A 16,632-nucleotide genomic window follows, 5' to 3' on the forward strand; every position below is an offset into this window, starting at 1 on the left:
GGGACTCGATCGTGGGACTCTGGGATCATGACCTGAGTCAGAAAGCAGTCGCTTAACCAACTGAGCCACCCAGGAACCCAAGAGAGGTTGTTTAAAAGTATAAACCTGCAGTTAGTAGATAAGTGTCCTAGAGATCTAATACACAATATAGTGACTAGAGAGACAACAGTACTATATTGTAAATATGCAAAGAGACTAGATCTTAATTATTCCCACCACAAGAAAGAAATGATAATTTTGTGACATGATAGAGGTATTAGCTAAGGCTACAATTAGTTGGCAGGCGTACTGCAATATCTATGATCAAATCAACATGTTGTATACTTTAACCTTACACAACGTTACATACCAAATATATTTCAAAGAGAAATAGAAAGCAGACCAAAGGACACAGAAGACAACACAATTATTAAGTGCAAAATAGAAGTTAAATTTAGAACCCTGAAGTCAGCAAACGGGATATGGATATACTCACACCCACACAAACATTGTCTTTTTGAAGGAAATGTGGACTATTTACAAAAGATGAACTAAAATTATGTCTATCAACATGGAGGTCTTGAAAAGGCAACAGTGAATTAAAAAACACACACACCCCAAACAAGTTGCAGAATATGTACACCATGATGGCATTTATATAAATTTTTATATGAACATTAAACTAAACAATACATACTGCACTTTGCTCATGGATACACATATACGTGTAGTAAAAATCTAAGAGAACCTGACCTGGGAGTATACACAACCAAATTCATGATAGTGGTTACCTACGGGGAAGGAAGCAGGTAGAGGAGATGACAGAGGATAAAACAAACATTGTTCATCCGTAATTTTCTTTTAAATATTAAAAAAAGATATTAATATTTAAGGTGGTATACACATAATGATTGTTTTATCATTCTTTATACTTTACAGAATTAAAAAAAATTGGGGAAGGAGGCAGGTAAACCTGCTAAGCTTTTCCATATACAGGGAACTGAGGTTCTTCACACAATTTCAGTGGTGCAGAAGAGCTCCAGAAAACTGGCAGAGTGAGTGAAATGAAGTCCAACTATTTTCTCCAACTACAGCAATAGGTATGTTAAGTATGAAAGTTGCTGAAACCCAGTAACTGAATTAGGAATAGCACCTTTCCAGATTTAGAATTAAGAAAAAGATTCAACCAGCACATGAGTAGCAGAGACAAGGACCAATGGCCAGTGTACTGAGTAGAATAGTGACCCCCCCCAAGACCCCCCCAGATATTCATGCCCAACCAGAACCAAAGAATGTGACCTTATTTGTAAATAGGATTCTTTTTTAAAGATTTTATTTATTTATTTGACAGAGAGAGACACAGCTAGAGAGGGAACACAAGCAGGGGAAGTGGGAGAGGGAGAAGCAGGCTTCTCGCCGAGCAGGGAGCCCGATGCGGGGCTCGATCCCAGGCTCGATCCCAGGACCCTGGGATCATGACCTGAGCCGAAGGCAGACGCTTAACGACTGAGCCACCCAGGTGCCCCTGTAAATAGGATTCTGATGTGATTAATTTACCATGAAGTGATACTGAATTGGGGTGGCCTTAAATCCAATGAACGGTGTCCTTATTAACACCACGTGAAAACACAAAGACACAGACACACAAGGAAGATGATCACGTAAAAACAGAGGCAGAGATAGGAGGAGATATGCTGCCACAAGCTAAGGAACGCTAAAGTTTGCTAGCAAACACGAGCAAAGAAAGCAGAAGGTGGCAAGAGAGGACTCTTCTTTAGAGAACCTTCAGAGGCACCAAAGGGCTATCACCTTGATTTCAAACTTCTAGCCTCCAGAACTGTGATAGGAAACAAATACACCCAGCTACTACATTTTTCTAGTGAAATCACCAAGTCTGGATAGATCAACTTATTTTTTAAGAATAATGAAAGAAAGAAAAAAATCCCTCAGCTTTGGGACTACGAACAGAATACTGCAGAATAAGGGAAAAGGAAGCAAATCTGAAAAATTCACAAAGAACATACCTCCAGAAAACTATTAAACCAGTCTGGTAAAACAATTAATGAATGAAACTTCTCACATCTCCAAGAGCGTAAAAGATAACACAACTTCTGTTACATGGAAACAGGGAAGATGAAAGGGCAGTAAGATGACATAAAAAGGAAATATAAAATCTGAAAAGAAAAAAGAAAAAATCTTAACTACCCACGGTAGTAGAACTAAAACCTACCTAAGAGGAACTATGGTCAGAACTAATGATATGGAGAATTAAAATAGAATGTAAGCAATAAACCTGTCTTTCTTCCTTTATACTACAGGAGAACCAAAGAGATGAAAACCATGACAGAAATGTTAACAGCTAACATCTGAGTACTTATTATGTGCATCCAAACTCTACTAATCACTTCCACGTTTAATTTAATGATGACACCAAGGAGCAGCAGGTAGTAAGGGCTAAACAACAGGAGAGAAAACACTTAACATAGAGATAAATGGAATACTTCCATTTCCAACTACAAACTTAGGGGAATCAAGAACCAAAGCTAGTATAGAAGACTTGATAGGACCATATTAAAAACCTGTAGCACTGTCCACTGCAGTTTTGCAATGATGAAAGTATTCAGTATTTGTGTGACTTAAATATGGTAGCCACTAGTCGCATGGGACGGACCACTGAACACTTGAAATGTGGCTGTGCAAATGAGGTACTGAATTTTTTATCTTAATTTTAAATAGCTACACATGGCTACAGTAGCTACCATACTGGACAGCGCACAGCAGAACTGGTTACCAACATAAAGGATTGAAAATAAGACCATTTTAATTCTATGCCAAAACAAAACAACAAATAATCACCCTCCGCCACCGCCAAAATACAGTGAAACAGTTTTAAGGGACAAAGGTTATGAGCTAAGAACCTGAAACATGGTCAAACTGTTGTTGTAATCCTGAAAAACCAGAAATTAAGATTAAGAACTCAGTAAATTGGCATATTAAGGTATAAAAAAGACTATCAATAAACAATGAAATGTTACAGTCAAAATAAACCTAAATAAGCCTTTAAATCCAGTTTTAAAACTTAATATAAAATGAAAAACTTTTTTATTTAATAAAATCCCCATTAAAATCAAAAGACTTTATGGAGGTTAAAATAAAACATGATGTTTTAAAAAACAAAATGCTAGAAGTAAACGGGTGAAAAAAATCACATACTATAACATTAGTATTAAGAAAAGTAGAATGTGAGGCAAAAACTACTGGAGAGAGAAGCCTTAAGTCACTAACAGGATATAATTACATAGAACTCCAGACTAGACACCAATGACATTTTTTAAAAAAATCAACAAAATATAAGCAGAAACAACAGAAACACCACTTTAACCCAAATACTATAAAAATTAGTAATTAAATAGCGAAAGGTTTAAAAAGAAAAACTAACAATTTTGAATTTGGAAACTCAATCTGTAACTCTTGGGAAAAGAACTCAAAACTCACTGGCAACTTACAAATAGCAAAAAGAATACTTCACACATCAAAGGCTGTGGAATGCCATCCAAAACTACACTCAGAAGTAAATTCAAAAAGTTGAATGCTTTTATTATTACATAAGAAAGAACAGAAAATAAATTAAACATTTGAATAAAGGCAGAGAGGAGAGGAAAAAAAAAACCAAGACCACAGGAAGAAGGAATTATCAGCAAATAACTCATCTTTGAAATGTCCAATAGGAAAACTGAAGACAAGATTAATCAAGTAACAGAAGACAAATATAATTAAGACTGAGACATGGACATAACTACAGATAACAAGGACTTAAAAATTAAGAATGCCTTCTATAAAATTCTGTATGAGTTAATTTGAAAAATCTGATAGATGGACAATTTTCTGCAAAATAGATGCTGGTCTCAGATGGTCTTTACCTTAAAGTTCCAACAAATTTTAAAGAAATAGATACTTCCCAAAAAATCTTTGAAGTTTTCCAAAGCACAGAAAATGGTAAAGTGTCCCAATTCATTTTAAGAAGTTATCCGACATCAAAATTAATAGTGAAATTCTAGAAGTATCACCATGAGGGGCACCTGGGTGGCTCAGTCGGTAAGAGTCTCACTTTTGATTTTGGCTGAAGTCATGATCTCAGGGTCATGAGATCCAGCCCCATAGTCTGGCTCAGCACTGGGCTGGAGTGTGCTTAAGATTCTAACAATCAATCAATCAATCACAAAGAAGAAGAAGAAGAAGAAGAGAAAGTATTGCATTAAAACCAGGAATGAGATGCCTCACTGGGACCAACTATTTCTTAACACCGCTCTATAAGTACATCACATCTAGTCAAGGAAAAGGAGTAAGAAGTGTATAAAGAGGTATCACATTATTTGCTGGTGATAGATAGCCTATCTAGAAAATTTAAAATAATCAACCAAAACACAGAGTTCAAAGAAGTGTTCAATTACAGAAATCAACAGCACTTACAAAATAACACTAACAGAAAAGATCTCGTTTGCATCACAAAAACATCAAGAATGTAGGAAATATATAAAAACTGAATGAAGAAATAAAATACTTGGATACATGGAGAAATTCTTTGTTCCTTTAAATAACATAAATTATGTTAATTCTCTCTGAAGGAGTTTCCATTAAAAACCCAATGCAATGCACATGGATGAATTCCACAAAGTAAAGCTCTATTCACCATTTTCTGTTAATTACAGAATATTAATTCAAAGCATTAAAAAAATTCTTTTGGCTTGAGGACAGTTTATAAATAAAATATCAGAGCTGCTTCTTCTATTTATTTTATCTTCAGCTTTTCAAAATTTGTCTGTGTCTTATAATGACTGCAAATGTCCACATGGCATTCCTGCTCTTTCCCGAAAGTCTGACTAGTCCTGAAAAAGTTAGGCCTCCCAGACCTATATAAGAAGGCCCTGTCAGTAAAGAATGTATCTTATTTGATATCAAATTATTCACTTTTATTTTTCTAGTTTTTTAAGGATTTTATTTGAGAGAGGAGAGAGAGAGCAAGAGAGAGTGCATGTGTGGGAGCAGGGGGAGGGGCAAAGGGAAAAGGAGAAGGAGAACCCTCCAGCAGATTCCCCCCCAGAGTGCACAGCCCAACGTGGAGCTCAAGTGCCATGACCCTGATATCATGACAGTAGCAAAACCAAGAGTCAGCTGCCCCAAATTCTTCACTTGTAATACAAACTCAAAATCATTTTAGTTCTTTAGTATTTCAACCACAAATATCATGACACTGTGCCTTAAGAGAATGTCCTACTATATGTAATGTCCTGTATATCCTCAAGTGTGATGCAAGAGGAAGAAGTGAAAGACCACCGGGAATTCTCCAGAATCCAACTTTAAAAATTTAACCCAGGGGTGCCTGGGTGGCTCAGTTGAGCAACTGCCTACGGCTCAGGTCATGATCCTGGAAGTCCTGGGATCGAGTCCCGTGTTGGGCTCCCTGCCCAGCAGGGAGTCTGATTCTCCCTGACCCTCCTCCCTCTCATGCTGTCTCTCATTCTCTCTCTCTCAAATAAATAAAATCTTAAATAAAATATAATTTAACCCAGAGCAATCCTCCTATAATTATCCTCCAACACAAACAATAAAATTCCAAAATCACACCAGAGCACCGCCAAACCATCTGATAAGAAATGCTACCCCTATGTTTATATAACAGCATTATTTATAACAGCCGGATTACAGAAGCAGCCCAAATGTCCATCAAGAGATGGATAAACAAGAGGTAATGTGTGTGTATGTACACGCGCGCGCACACACACACACACACACACACAATGGAATAATACTCAGCCATAAAAAAAAATCTTGCCATTTGCAAGGACATGGATGGAGCTAGAGAGTATAATGCTAAATAAGTCAGAGAAGACAAATACCATATGATTTCATTCATGTGGAATTGAAGAAACAAAGAAGGAAAAAAAAAGCATGAGAGAGGCAAACCAAGAAACAGATTCTTAGTTATAGAGAACAAACTGATGGTTACCAGAGGGGTAGTGGGAGGGGGGATGGGTGAAACAGGTGATGGGGATCGAGTGAACTTGTGATGAGCACCCAGTGATGCACAGGACTGTTGATCTACTATACCCTATCTTGGAAATCAATATAACACTATATGATAACTATACTGGTGTAACACTGTATGGTAACTATATTCTAAACAATTCTCTAAGAAAATAGAAAATTCTAAAAAGAACTGTACGATCTTAAAAAAAATTAAAAAGAAATGCTATTAAGGCCAATCCAAAAATCTCATGGCATGTTATTTTTTTAAATAATATCTGTACTATGATATACTTATTTTATAAAATAACTGTCTAACAAAATAAAAAGCAACCCCATATTGGCCCCACATTTATTTTAAAACTTTTATTGATTTGAAATTTCGGTATCTAGAAACTAATGTTTTAGATTAAGCTGTAAATATCTACCTCATAGAGGCAGAGCAGGAAATAAACAGTAATGATACACGTTACATAATTTCCCATTGTTTCTTCACTGGCTTAGCTAACTGCTAACATCTACCAAACCAGATCCCTGACAGTGATGAAATACTTGTTCCAATCTGCATTAATATTACAATAAAATGGTGATACAGGAAGTACCCCCATGTTCTCCCCAGGCCTTACTGATTTCCATGGAAGATAACCCCACTCTCCCAATCTCAAAGCTCTCAGTCCTCCCAGCTCTGATATTCACAACATCTTGATAATTCTTCCTTAGGACTAGTTTTGAAATCTACTGCATCCTGAGAGCTTTGGAGCCTTCAGACAATATTATTTCCTCTAGAATTACTATTGTTACTAGTCTTTCTTTCTGACTCCAGTCTCTTTTACGGCCAATCTACTCCAAACATAAACTACCTGCACACTTTATCTTTTTAAAAATAGCTTATGACACTTCACTGCTCAAAACTAAAATTCTCTAAAATCTAGATGGTAAAACCCAAATCAACAGTTTGGGCATGGGGCGCCTGGGTGGCTCAGATGGTTAAGCGTCTGCCTTTGGCTCAGGTCGTGATCCCAGGGTCCTGGGATCGAGCCCCGCATCGGGCTCCCTGCTTGGCGGGGAACCCGCTTCTCCCTCTCCCTCTACTGTTCCCCCTGCTTGTGCTCTCTTGCTCTATCAAATAAATAAATAAATAAAAAAATCTTAAAAAAAAAAACAGTTTGGGCATTCAAAGCCTTTCATTATTTACTGATAGGTCTCATTCCTATTTATTTCCAACAAGTTCAACCTACTGAACCCCCTATTATTATTAAATTATTAAATTGAATAATTTAACATACTAATGACATAAAAACAGCCTTTTAGGAGCTAAAGAAATGTGCTACTACACTAAAGTACATCTCAATTGTAAGATATACTATAATTTCAGAAATGTTGGTAAAACTTGATGGAATAAAATTCCAGCTGTGATTCAGTTAAAATGACTGTCCTGGAAAATTGAGTGAGTTGAGTTCCCTAAAGTGAGTTTTACATTTGGATCTAGAGTGAAGTAGAGATAATTTAGAATATGTAGTTAAACCAGTAACCACTGACATTAAACATCTGTTTTTCACACTCTATATACTCGTAGGTCTACTAGTAACCACCTTTCTTGGGTAGGTAGGAAATGTGGTGGGAGGGGCACTAACAAAGGTACTTTGAGTTAATCCAGAAACATGTAGTTCCTGTTAAGATTCTTTTTTTTTTTTTTTTTTAAACATGGAAGCAAATCCTATTACAGTGAGTGTGAACTCAATGCCATTTACCAACATCAGAAAATGGTTTATCTGTTAACTTCTTTGCTATCTAGGCTCTGTCATTAGAAAGTAAGATCCATTAAGGCAAGGACTTCACCAATGAAACCTGAAGAATACCTGGAGCACAGCGGGCACTCGACAAAGTGCTGTCATTAGAAAGTAAGATCCATTAAGGCAAGGTTCACCAATGAAACCTGAAGAATACCTGGAGCACAGCGGGCACTCGACAAAGTGCTGAATACATCTGCTTGGCAAATCCAACACCACAAGATGATAAAAGGCAAATATCACGGAGCAAGGGGACACAGCGAGCAACCAAGAGACAAAATGGCCGTTGCCTCCAACACTGGCAGACCTCCAGCACTGCTGTTCTAACCAGTGAATGGTTTGTTTCTCCAAACTCACTTTATTTCTTTTGTCTTATTTTCCACGTAGCTTACTTTCCTTGTAAGGATGATTGTGTTTTAGAAACTGGCAGTGGAACCAAAGAGTCTTTAGTATGCTTTATATGTCTCTCCAAAAGTACATGAGATCTTAGGCACAGACTGGAAGAATCTACTGTCAATAGCAACAAGGAAGGTTTACTAGATCACAGATTGAAAAGAATCCAGGAGGCCACCCTACACCACAGAAAATTTTTATAAAAACCCTAGATGTCATGACACAGGACAAGCAAACTGCCAAAACAGAGGAAGGACACTATTTCCCCATGAGGTTTTTTGTTTGGTTGAGGGTTTTTTTGTTGTTGTTAAAAGCATCACAGTCATGGGGCGCCTGGGTGGCTCAGTTGGTTGAGCAACTGCCTTCGGCTCGGGTCATGATCCTGGAGTCCCGGGATCGAGTCCCACATCGGGCTCCCTGCTCAGCAGGGAGTCTGCTTCTCCCTCTGACCCTCTTCCCTCTCGTGCTCTCTCTCTCTCATTCTCTCTCTGTCAAATAAATAAAATCTTAAAAAAAAAAAAATCTTTAAAAAAAAAAAGCATCACACTCATGATCAAAAACCACTTTTTTACATTTGACAATAATATACCGTTTTCTCGCTTTCCCAAAATCAACTCTTTAACCTTTAAGAAAATAATTTAGATTTATAGGACTATTAATAAAAAATTGAGACTCAAATGTCAATATGAGAAATCTGCCAAATGCCTTTTTCTTTTCTGATATTTTGGTAATTTAGGAATTTTTGAGGAATAGACAAAAGAAAATGGCATAACCTGATAGTTAATTTTAACTTACAATGCTTTCCTTAAAAAAAAAAGGCAAAGTTCTGCAGTTCAACTGCATACTATAATAACAACATAAACCAAACACTGAAAATCCACTTTCCAGATATTAGTGGTTCCAACAATTCTCTCCCCTCTTCTTTGTCAGTTTTCTCATGTGTAAAAGCTCTATCACAAGAAAGATTTCCCTTCAAATAAGCTATTTCTCTGCTCTCCTTTACAGAAGGAGACTTTCTTTTAAAGTGTTATCCTAAACAGTTCCCTCAATTCTTTGCCTCCCATTCTCTCCTGAACCCACTCCAAGCAGAATCTCACTCTTCTCCCATTAGCAAAACTGCTCACACCGATCTCGAACAGCTCTAACCCTACCACACCCAACAGTTGGTTCGCAGTCTTCATCTACCTGGACCTGGCTACAGCATCTCACACACTCCCCCGCTGCTCCTTCCTCTCTGACACATGTTGTTCATTTGCCTTCCATGTGTCTCACTTTCTTCGTTTTCCTTCTACTTCACTCTTCACTCCTTCCCAGTCTCTTCCTCATCCTTAGAATGCCTCAGGCTTAATTCCATCATCTGAGCTCCCCAGCAGTCCCTATTCCCTTCGTCTGCTACATTTTTCTCCCCAGCACTTAACACTATAGGACATACCATTATACTTAATTTATTGTTTTATTCTGTTTCTACCCACTAGAGTATTTCAGGAGTGCAAACATTTTTATCTGTTTTTGTTTTGTGTTGTATTCCCAGTACACAGAACAGACCTAGCTCGCTGTAGGAGCTCAATAAATATTTGTGGAATGAGTGAACAAGTGAACAATAACAAAAGTGCTAACAGTAACAGCCTCTTTGTACCAGTAACTTACCACCCAGATACGATACCCTCCATGAGCAAGTTATATTCATTTCATTTAACCCTCAAACAACCCTATGAGATCCCTATGAGGCCTGGGGGGGAAGGAAAGGGTCTGGGGAGGAGAGTAAGGGGGTATTAACAGGCTCCGAATCACAAAACTACCAAGTGGCAGTGCCAGGATTCAAACCCATGTTTATCCTCTTCAAAGTTAATGCTCTTAACCACTACATGGTATTAATTTTACTAAAGTATTAGTTTTCTAATACTTCATTAGTTTTGGAATATATCCAACTCTGTTATTTGAAGAGGCAGCAATCAAGTTCCCTGAACTCATGAATAATCTCCATTTTCTCTGTGAAGACAAACATTCATTTAGTCATAGCAATTTAAAAATTTTAATGGAGACTCTTATTCAAAAGGAAAGCATACCACATCGCCATTTTCAGTGATAACAGGACAAGTGGGAAGCATATCACCCTCCTTCCATGTGTTGATGGCAGCACTTTTCTCCCATTTATATTAAAGAGCTCAAACCAGTGATTTCCAAACCTGGCTCAAGAACGACCTGGGAGTTTTTTGTTTTTCTGAAAACAAGAGTCCCAGGCCCAACTTTAGAACAACCAAATCAGAATCTCTAGGAAACAGGTGTCAGGAACCCAGTATTTTCTCAAGCTCCCCAGGAAACTTGGGTGGTTAGCCAAGTTTGGAAAACACTAGTTAAATGAACCAAAGTTGGCAAGAGACTAATAATTCTATCTGAGCCTCTGGCTCACTGTTTAACAATGACCAAGTGTCACTGGTACTGACCTTCCTGGAAAGAGGAACGATGCTGTTGGGTCGAACAAGCCTTCGTTTCTTACAGCTCAGCACAGGACGTGTTCGGGCTGCCACACAGGTGCCATCAGTTGATGAAGAAACTAGATTGAGTCGTTGCTTTTTTTGTAACTGTTCTTCAGCATCAGAGATGTCACCTGGAATGTGGTCTGCCAAGATAGGCTGAAGACTATACAAGGGGAAGGAAGAATATTCACTTCTCAGAAGACAAGGAAACAAAGCCTCTAATACCGGTTCAACCTCCTGTGCTTATAGATGTTCACAGACACAAACAAGTATTCTAGAGCAGATGCATGTCACTTCTTAATATAAGTGTGTGTGCAGTGTCTGTGCTTATTTTTAAGACTCCTGGTTGGCATTAACATCATGTCTGAAAAGTGCAAGTCAGTAAGTGATAAACTCAGGTTCTAAGTGATTAAGTTCTCTTCTACAACAGAAACACCAAGAAAATGAAGAAAATTGCAACTGGTAAGAAAATAATCTTGAAAATGTTAATGAGCTGCCTAAGAATCAGTTCTTCTGTAAAATTCGACTTTTAGGGATGGGTACACATTGTTCACTTGTAGAGGGATTCCTTCAACTTTCATAAATACAGATTTACAAACACAGCCTTTAGGGATCTAATCCATCCTAAAGTAAAAGAGTTTATGTAAACACTTCTCAAGAATTCTACCAAGACCAGGACCAACTAGAACAACTCACAAAAGTAGGACCTATTATTTTTTCTCCATTGTGAGTTAAGTTTAGGCTACAGTAAGTAAAAGGGAACTACACTAAGCATGCTAATTAATGTATACTTGCTACAGTAAGCATGCACAATACTATTAAGCAATAAGGCTTCTGTCTTTAAACCAGGGTTAGTCCTGGCTATGGATAACTAAGAGCCCCAAATTCATCTTTTACAAGCCTACTGCACCACAGGAAGTAGAAGACACAAAACTTACGTGTTAATAACTCCATTGACAGGTCTCAATGCTCCACATGATTTGGTAGACAATGACTCTGAAGGATGACCAGAGGCACCATGGTTTTCCAGTGGCTGAGAAACGGATTCGATCTAAAGGAGAAAGATAAAAATACATGATAACATTTAACCAATAGCATCCAGACTGAAAAGTGGCACCATTTCATTATTTAAATGAAACACCTCCAATTTCAGACAACTAACCTGCAAAACCAAATATGTATGACTGAGGAAAAAAAAAAAAACAAAAAAAAAACTAAGAGAACTGGCTTTTGCTTTGGGGTGAAGAAGATAAGGAAACAAAATATTCAACAGACTAATATTAAGTGCTTACTGATGGGGAAATGCTTTAATGATTCCATGGAACAGAAGCTTAGCAAAATAATTACGTGGTAACAAGAGTCTTCAAGGGTCAAGAGGATACACAGGTTCAGTATCAAGGCAACTAAGAGAGAATGTAAACGTAGTTAAAACCTGCTTAACTTGACAGTGTATGCTGGAACCCTCTTTCTAGAAAACCATACTTTGTGTAAATATATATGCATATACTAAAATAGAAAAAAGTTAATAAAAGTGAATAACTAATTACCTGATGCTATCAGTTAGTAACTACTGTCTCTGGACTACACAAATCAAATACATGCTTAGGACATAAGCTGAAAAAAAGGGAGGTGGTAAAGAATCTGGAAAAGTTTGAATCCGACTATTTCAAAACAAATTATGTATTCATTAGGCTCAAAAGGGACAGGCAGAGCCATGAGATATCAATCATGTGGAGTCTCTGAGTTTAAAGCCACAGATACACCACTTATCCCTCCATTCTGGTGTTGCTGGAATACCACAGAAAGGCAGTGGGTCTTTGTCTCCTTACAACTCAAAATGACTTAGGGTGTGCTTAAGTTCTCCTCTCTGTAAATGCTACCAGTCCATATCAAAGCCAGTATTTTGAGGCTGAAATTCTCTTTTTTAGTATTATTTAATTTCTTTTAGATCTTTATACCCCTGGGGGAGAAAACACCAAAGAATCTGCAGAACAGAGCAGTTGTAGGCAAGTATCAAGAAAGGACAACAGAGGGGAACCTGGTGGCTCAGTCACTGAGCGTCTGCCCTCGGCTCAGGTCGTGGTCCTAGGGTCCTGGGATCCAGCCCCGCATCGGGCTCCCTGCTCGGCGGAGAGCCTGCTTCTCCCTTTCCCACTCCTCCTGCTTGTGTTCCCTTTCTCACTGTCTCTCTCTCTCATATAAATAAATAAAATCTTTTAAAAAAAAAAAAAGGCAAGAAAGGACGATAGAGGGGAGCCCGAGTGGCTCAGTCGGTTGAGTGTCTGCCTTTGGCTTGGGTCATGATCCTGGGGTCCTGGGATCGAGCCCCATGTCTCACACTCTGCTCAGTGGGGAGACTGCTTCTCTCCCTCCTACTCCCCCTGCTTGTGTTCTCTCTCTCTCCTTCTCTGTCAAATGAGTAAATAAAATCTTTAAAAAGAAGAAAAGGACAATAGACTGGAAAGCTAACTAAAATGTTTTCACACAAATTAACCAAAAAGCTAGATCAAAGTATACAAGCAGAAAAGACATAAACCAACTACAATGAGTGAACACTGAGAAATGTTCTTAGAGATAGCCTGTACAGGTACTAAATTACCACATAAATCCTGATCAGACCAGTCAATGATGCCAAAATCATGGCAAATTTGGCACACATACTCATTGCCTTAAACACTACACGAATTTCCTCTTGGAAAGTAAAGTGGTGTTAAGTGGCAAGACTTACAGAGATGTTCATATCACTCAATCCTAAAAATTTATCTTAAAGAAATAACCCAAGAAACACATTTCCCAAAAATCTTATATACAAAGCTGATCACTGCAATGGTATCTATCAATAATCTCAATGCTCAACATCTGAGGCACAATTATAAATTGTAGCACAGCATATTAGAGTATTAAAAATAATCACAAAAGACATTTCTTCTTCCTTTATACCAAAAGAATATTTAAAGGTAAAAAAAAAAAGTCTTTTATGTAGAAATGATTTTGGAAAAAGATTAAATTCAAAATGTTTTTAATACAACTGTGATGACTATAAATGTACATACACAGACAATGACAGGACAAAAATAGTGTCAGAGACAAATTTTTTTAGATAATATTTTTACATTAAAAAAACCCAGGAAATCCCAAATATCCTCCTGAATGCTCATAAGATTTACTATTCAGGGGGAACCTCAAAAAACCCAAACATTACGGTATGAGAAAGTACTAGATAATCAGAGGATTTAATATTCAGGTTGGCATTAACTAGCAGATGTGTGACTCCAGGGATGTTACAGCTTTCCTAAGATTACAGAAGTTCTGGTTTAGATGAAGAAGTTTCCTTTCAACATGAAATTTTGGTGACTATGAACTTTTTGCTGGTATAGCGATCTTAAGAATTTCAATTTTACATTCCCTTAAAATAAAAGCATTCAACATTACATTATGGCAGAGATATGATCTATATATCTACATGTTTTATAAGATGTCACTTACAAGTAACAGGTTGAATCCACATTTTTTTAGATTTTATTTATTTATATATTCACGAGAGACAGAGAGAGAGAGGTAGGCAGAGGGAGAAGCAGGCTCCCAAGGAGCAGGGAGCCCAATGCGGGACTCAATCCCAGGACCCTGGGATCATGACCTGAGCCGAAGGCAGACGCTTAACCATCTGAGCCACCCAGGCGCCCTGAATCCACATTTGATTAAAGTTTATTTTGTAGGGATTATGGGAAAATTAACTGTAAGGACGCCTATCAAAACAAAATGTTGCTGCCATTCTTTAACAAAATCTTATTTCAGAAAAACTTACGTACAGAAAGTCTGAAGAAAAAGCACAGAACATCAGAAATCTCACGACCTACAGATAACTACTGGTAAATCCTATCCTGTTTATGCCTACAGATATATATATATATATATTTAAATGCCATTAATATTCAATGTGAATTTTCCTGATTTTCTTAGAGGAACTTAAAATTTTCCTGGGGGCAATTCAGGCCCCCAAATTAAAACTGAAGGCAACAGGGAAAACATTATTTAGCACAGAAATGTTTGTCAAAGATAAAACAGCACACAACAAGCAATCAAGAGCATGAACCTCAGAGGGAATGTGCCTAGCTTCTAGTCCCAACCATACAAGGAAGCACTCGATAACCAGAGGACCGTGGGATATCCTATAATCACACTGAGATCTAAAAGCAGGGCACTGGGGCAGTTAGGTTCATCACCCATTCTCAAATGTAAAGAGCTTAAAACAGTAGCCTCAATCCTCCAACAGTGTTCCATGTGGAAAAAGAAAAACACAACTCACAACACAATTTTACTTAAAGATACTTAAATGCATTCACAGTTAAGAAAAAGCAAACACTCCCTTATCCTGCGGTCCAAAAGGGTGCAAAAAGAGAGAGGGCAGAGATACATTAATAAACACTTCACAAATGTTAAACCCACATACTAACTTAAGCTTGATCATCACTATTGCAGTGGTTTACATCATTGGTATTTTCAGGAAACTAATACATGACTCAGATATGGTCTTCCAATGGGAAACTGTAAAAAGGATCAAAGACTCTAAGGCTCTCCTATTCAGAAAGCAGGACTTACTACTGAGCTTCTCTTGAACTGTATGTGGTATTCAGATACACTCTGAGGGCACGTGCATCCCACAGCCAGAAAGAAAGGAGTAGAACAGCTGAAGAGGTAGAGAATTTCTCTTAATTCCCCTTTCCCCAAAAGCAGAGTCAGGGGATTACCTTTTGGGGTGATCTTAGAGTTAAAAGTAGCAAGGAGGGTTACTGAAGTGATTTCTTCCCTGACTGAAGGGGCTAGATATATGGAAGAAAATAACACAGCATTAAGATTCAAATTTGTTATACATATAAAGCAGACATCTGTCTGATTCATCACTACTCCCTTTTGGCCAAACCACTAAGTATGACCAAGAGCCTTTAAAGAAAAGTTAGGCTGAATTAAGGTCTAAAGGGGTAGCTTTTCTTGGGGTCTAAGAATCCATGCCCACTCAACTTACTCTGCCAAACAGGAGAGGAAGTAAAAGGATAAATATCAAAGGCACACACTTAAAAACATAACCTGCACAACATATGTGTATCTTTAATTCAATTAATGCCACGTCATAGCTGCTTGAAATACCAATTTTTTTAAGTGCAACACATTTGTTCAGAAAACTTAAACAGTTCCATTTTGCTTACTGGTTTTTGGACCAACGTCATCAAAAAGGAAAGAAAAAGCTAACTAGAGAAGTCAACTTTTATTCTTGGTTCAAAATAAATTACTCTTTGGCTTTGTATCACTTATTTCATGTTTCAAGCTCATCTCAATAATATTCAACATAGTCTTGCTTAAAATCACCAAAATATTACTGGCCCATAAACAGTATACCAGTCATTTCCATGAACTAGCACTATGGCCAGGAAATTGTGCTAAATTTACAGAGTGGAACCTTCTGAAAATTCCACTTCCATCAAGTTACTTACCTAAGTTCACATTTCTGCACATATAAAATGGAACTATATGTGCGCCTCACTTTCCTATGTCTCTATGTTGAGGTTAAAAGAAAATCTATACAGGGGCACTTGGGTGGCTCAGTTAAGCAACAGACTCTTGGTTTCAGCTCAGGTCATGATCTCGGGTTTGTGGGATCGAAGCCCATGTTGGGTTCCACGTTCATCAGGGAGTCTGCTTCTCTCCCTCTGTCCCTCCCACTCCTGTACACTCTCTCTCTCTCTAATAGATAAACCTTTAAAAAAAACTATATAATTATGCAAAAGTAATTTTGAATTTTTTAAATACGTATGTATGTATGTGATCGCTACACTCAACATGGGGCTCGAACTCATGACCCTGAGATCAAGAGTCGCATGTTCCTCTGACTGGAGCCAGCTAAGCACCCCTGAATTATTTACGTTGAAAAATTTCAATCAGCAGGATGCCGTTACATGCAAGTCCAAAGGCTA

The 16,632-nt window shown here is 37.7% G+C and overlaps 1 protein-coding gene across 7 annotated transcripts in view; it reads right to left on the bottom strand.

Moving 5' to 3' along the window:
* Window positions 1-16,632, bottom strand: part of KANSL1 (KAT8 regulatory NSL complex subunit 1) — a 180,245-nt gene that overhangs the window by 20,101 nt on the left and 143,512 nt on the right. For all 7 annotated transcript variants that reach the window (XM_027625437.2, XM_027625442.2, XM_027625441.2 and 4 more), the window contains 2 exons: window positions 11,602-11,714; window positions 10,631-10,826 (listed from right to left, as the gene is read on the bottom strand). In XM_027625437.2, coding sequence (XP_027481238.1) covers window positions 10,631-10,826; window positions 11,602-11,714 — 309 coding nt within the window. The remainder of the gene's footprint in view (window positions 1-10,630; window positions 10,827-11,601; window positions 11,715-16,632) is intronic.

The sequence above is a fragment of the Zalophus californianus genome, chromosome 16, assembly GCF_009762305.2.
Source record: "Zalophus californianus isolate mZalCal1 chromosome 16, mZalCal1.pri.v2, whole genome shotgun sequence".
Taxonomy (NCBI): Eukaryota; Metazoa; Chordata; class Mammalia; order Carnivora; family Otariidae; genus Zalophus; species Zalophus californianus.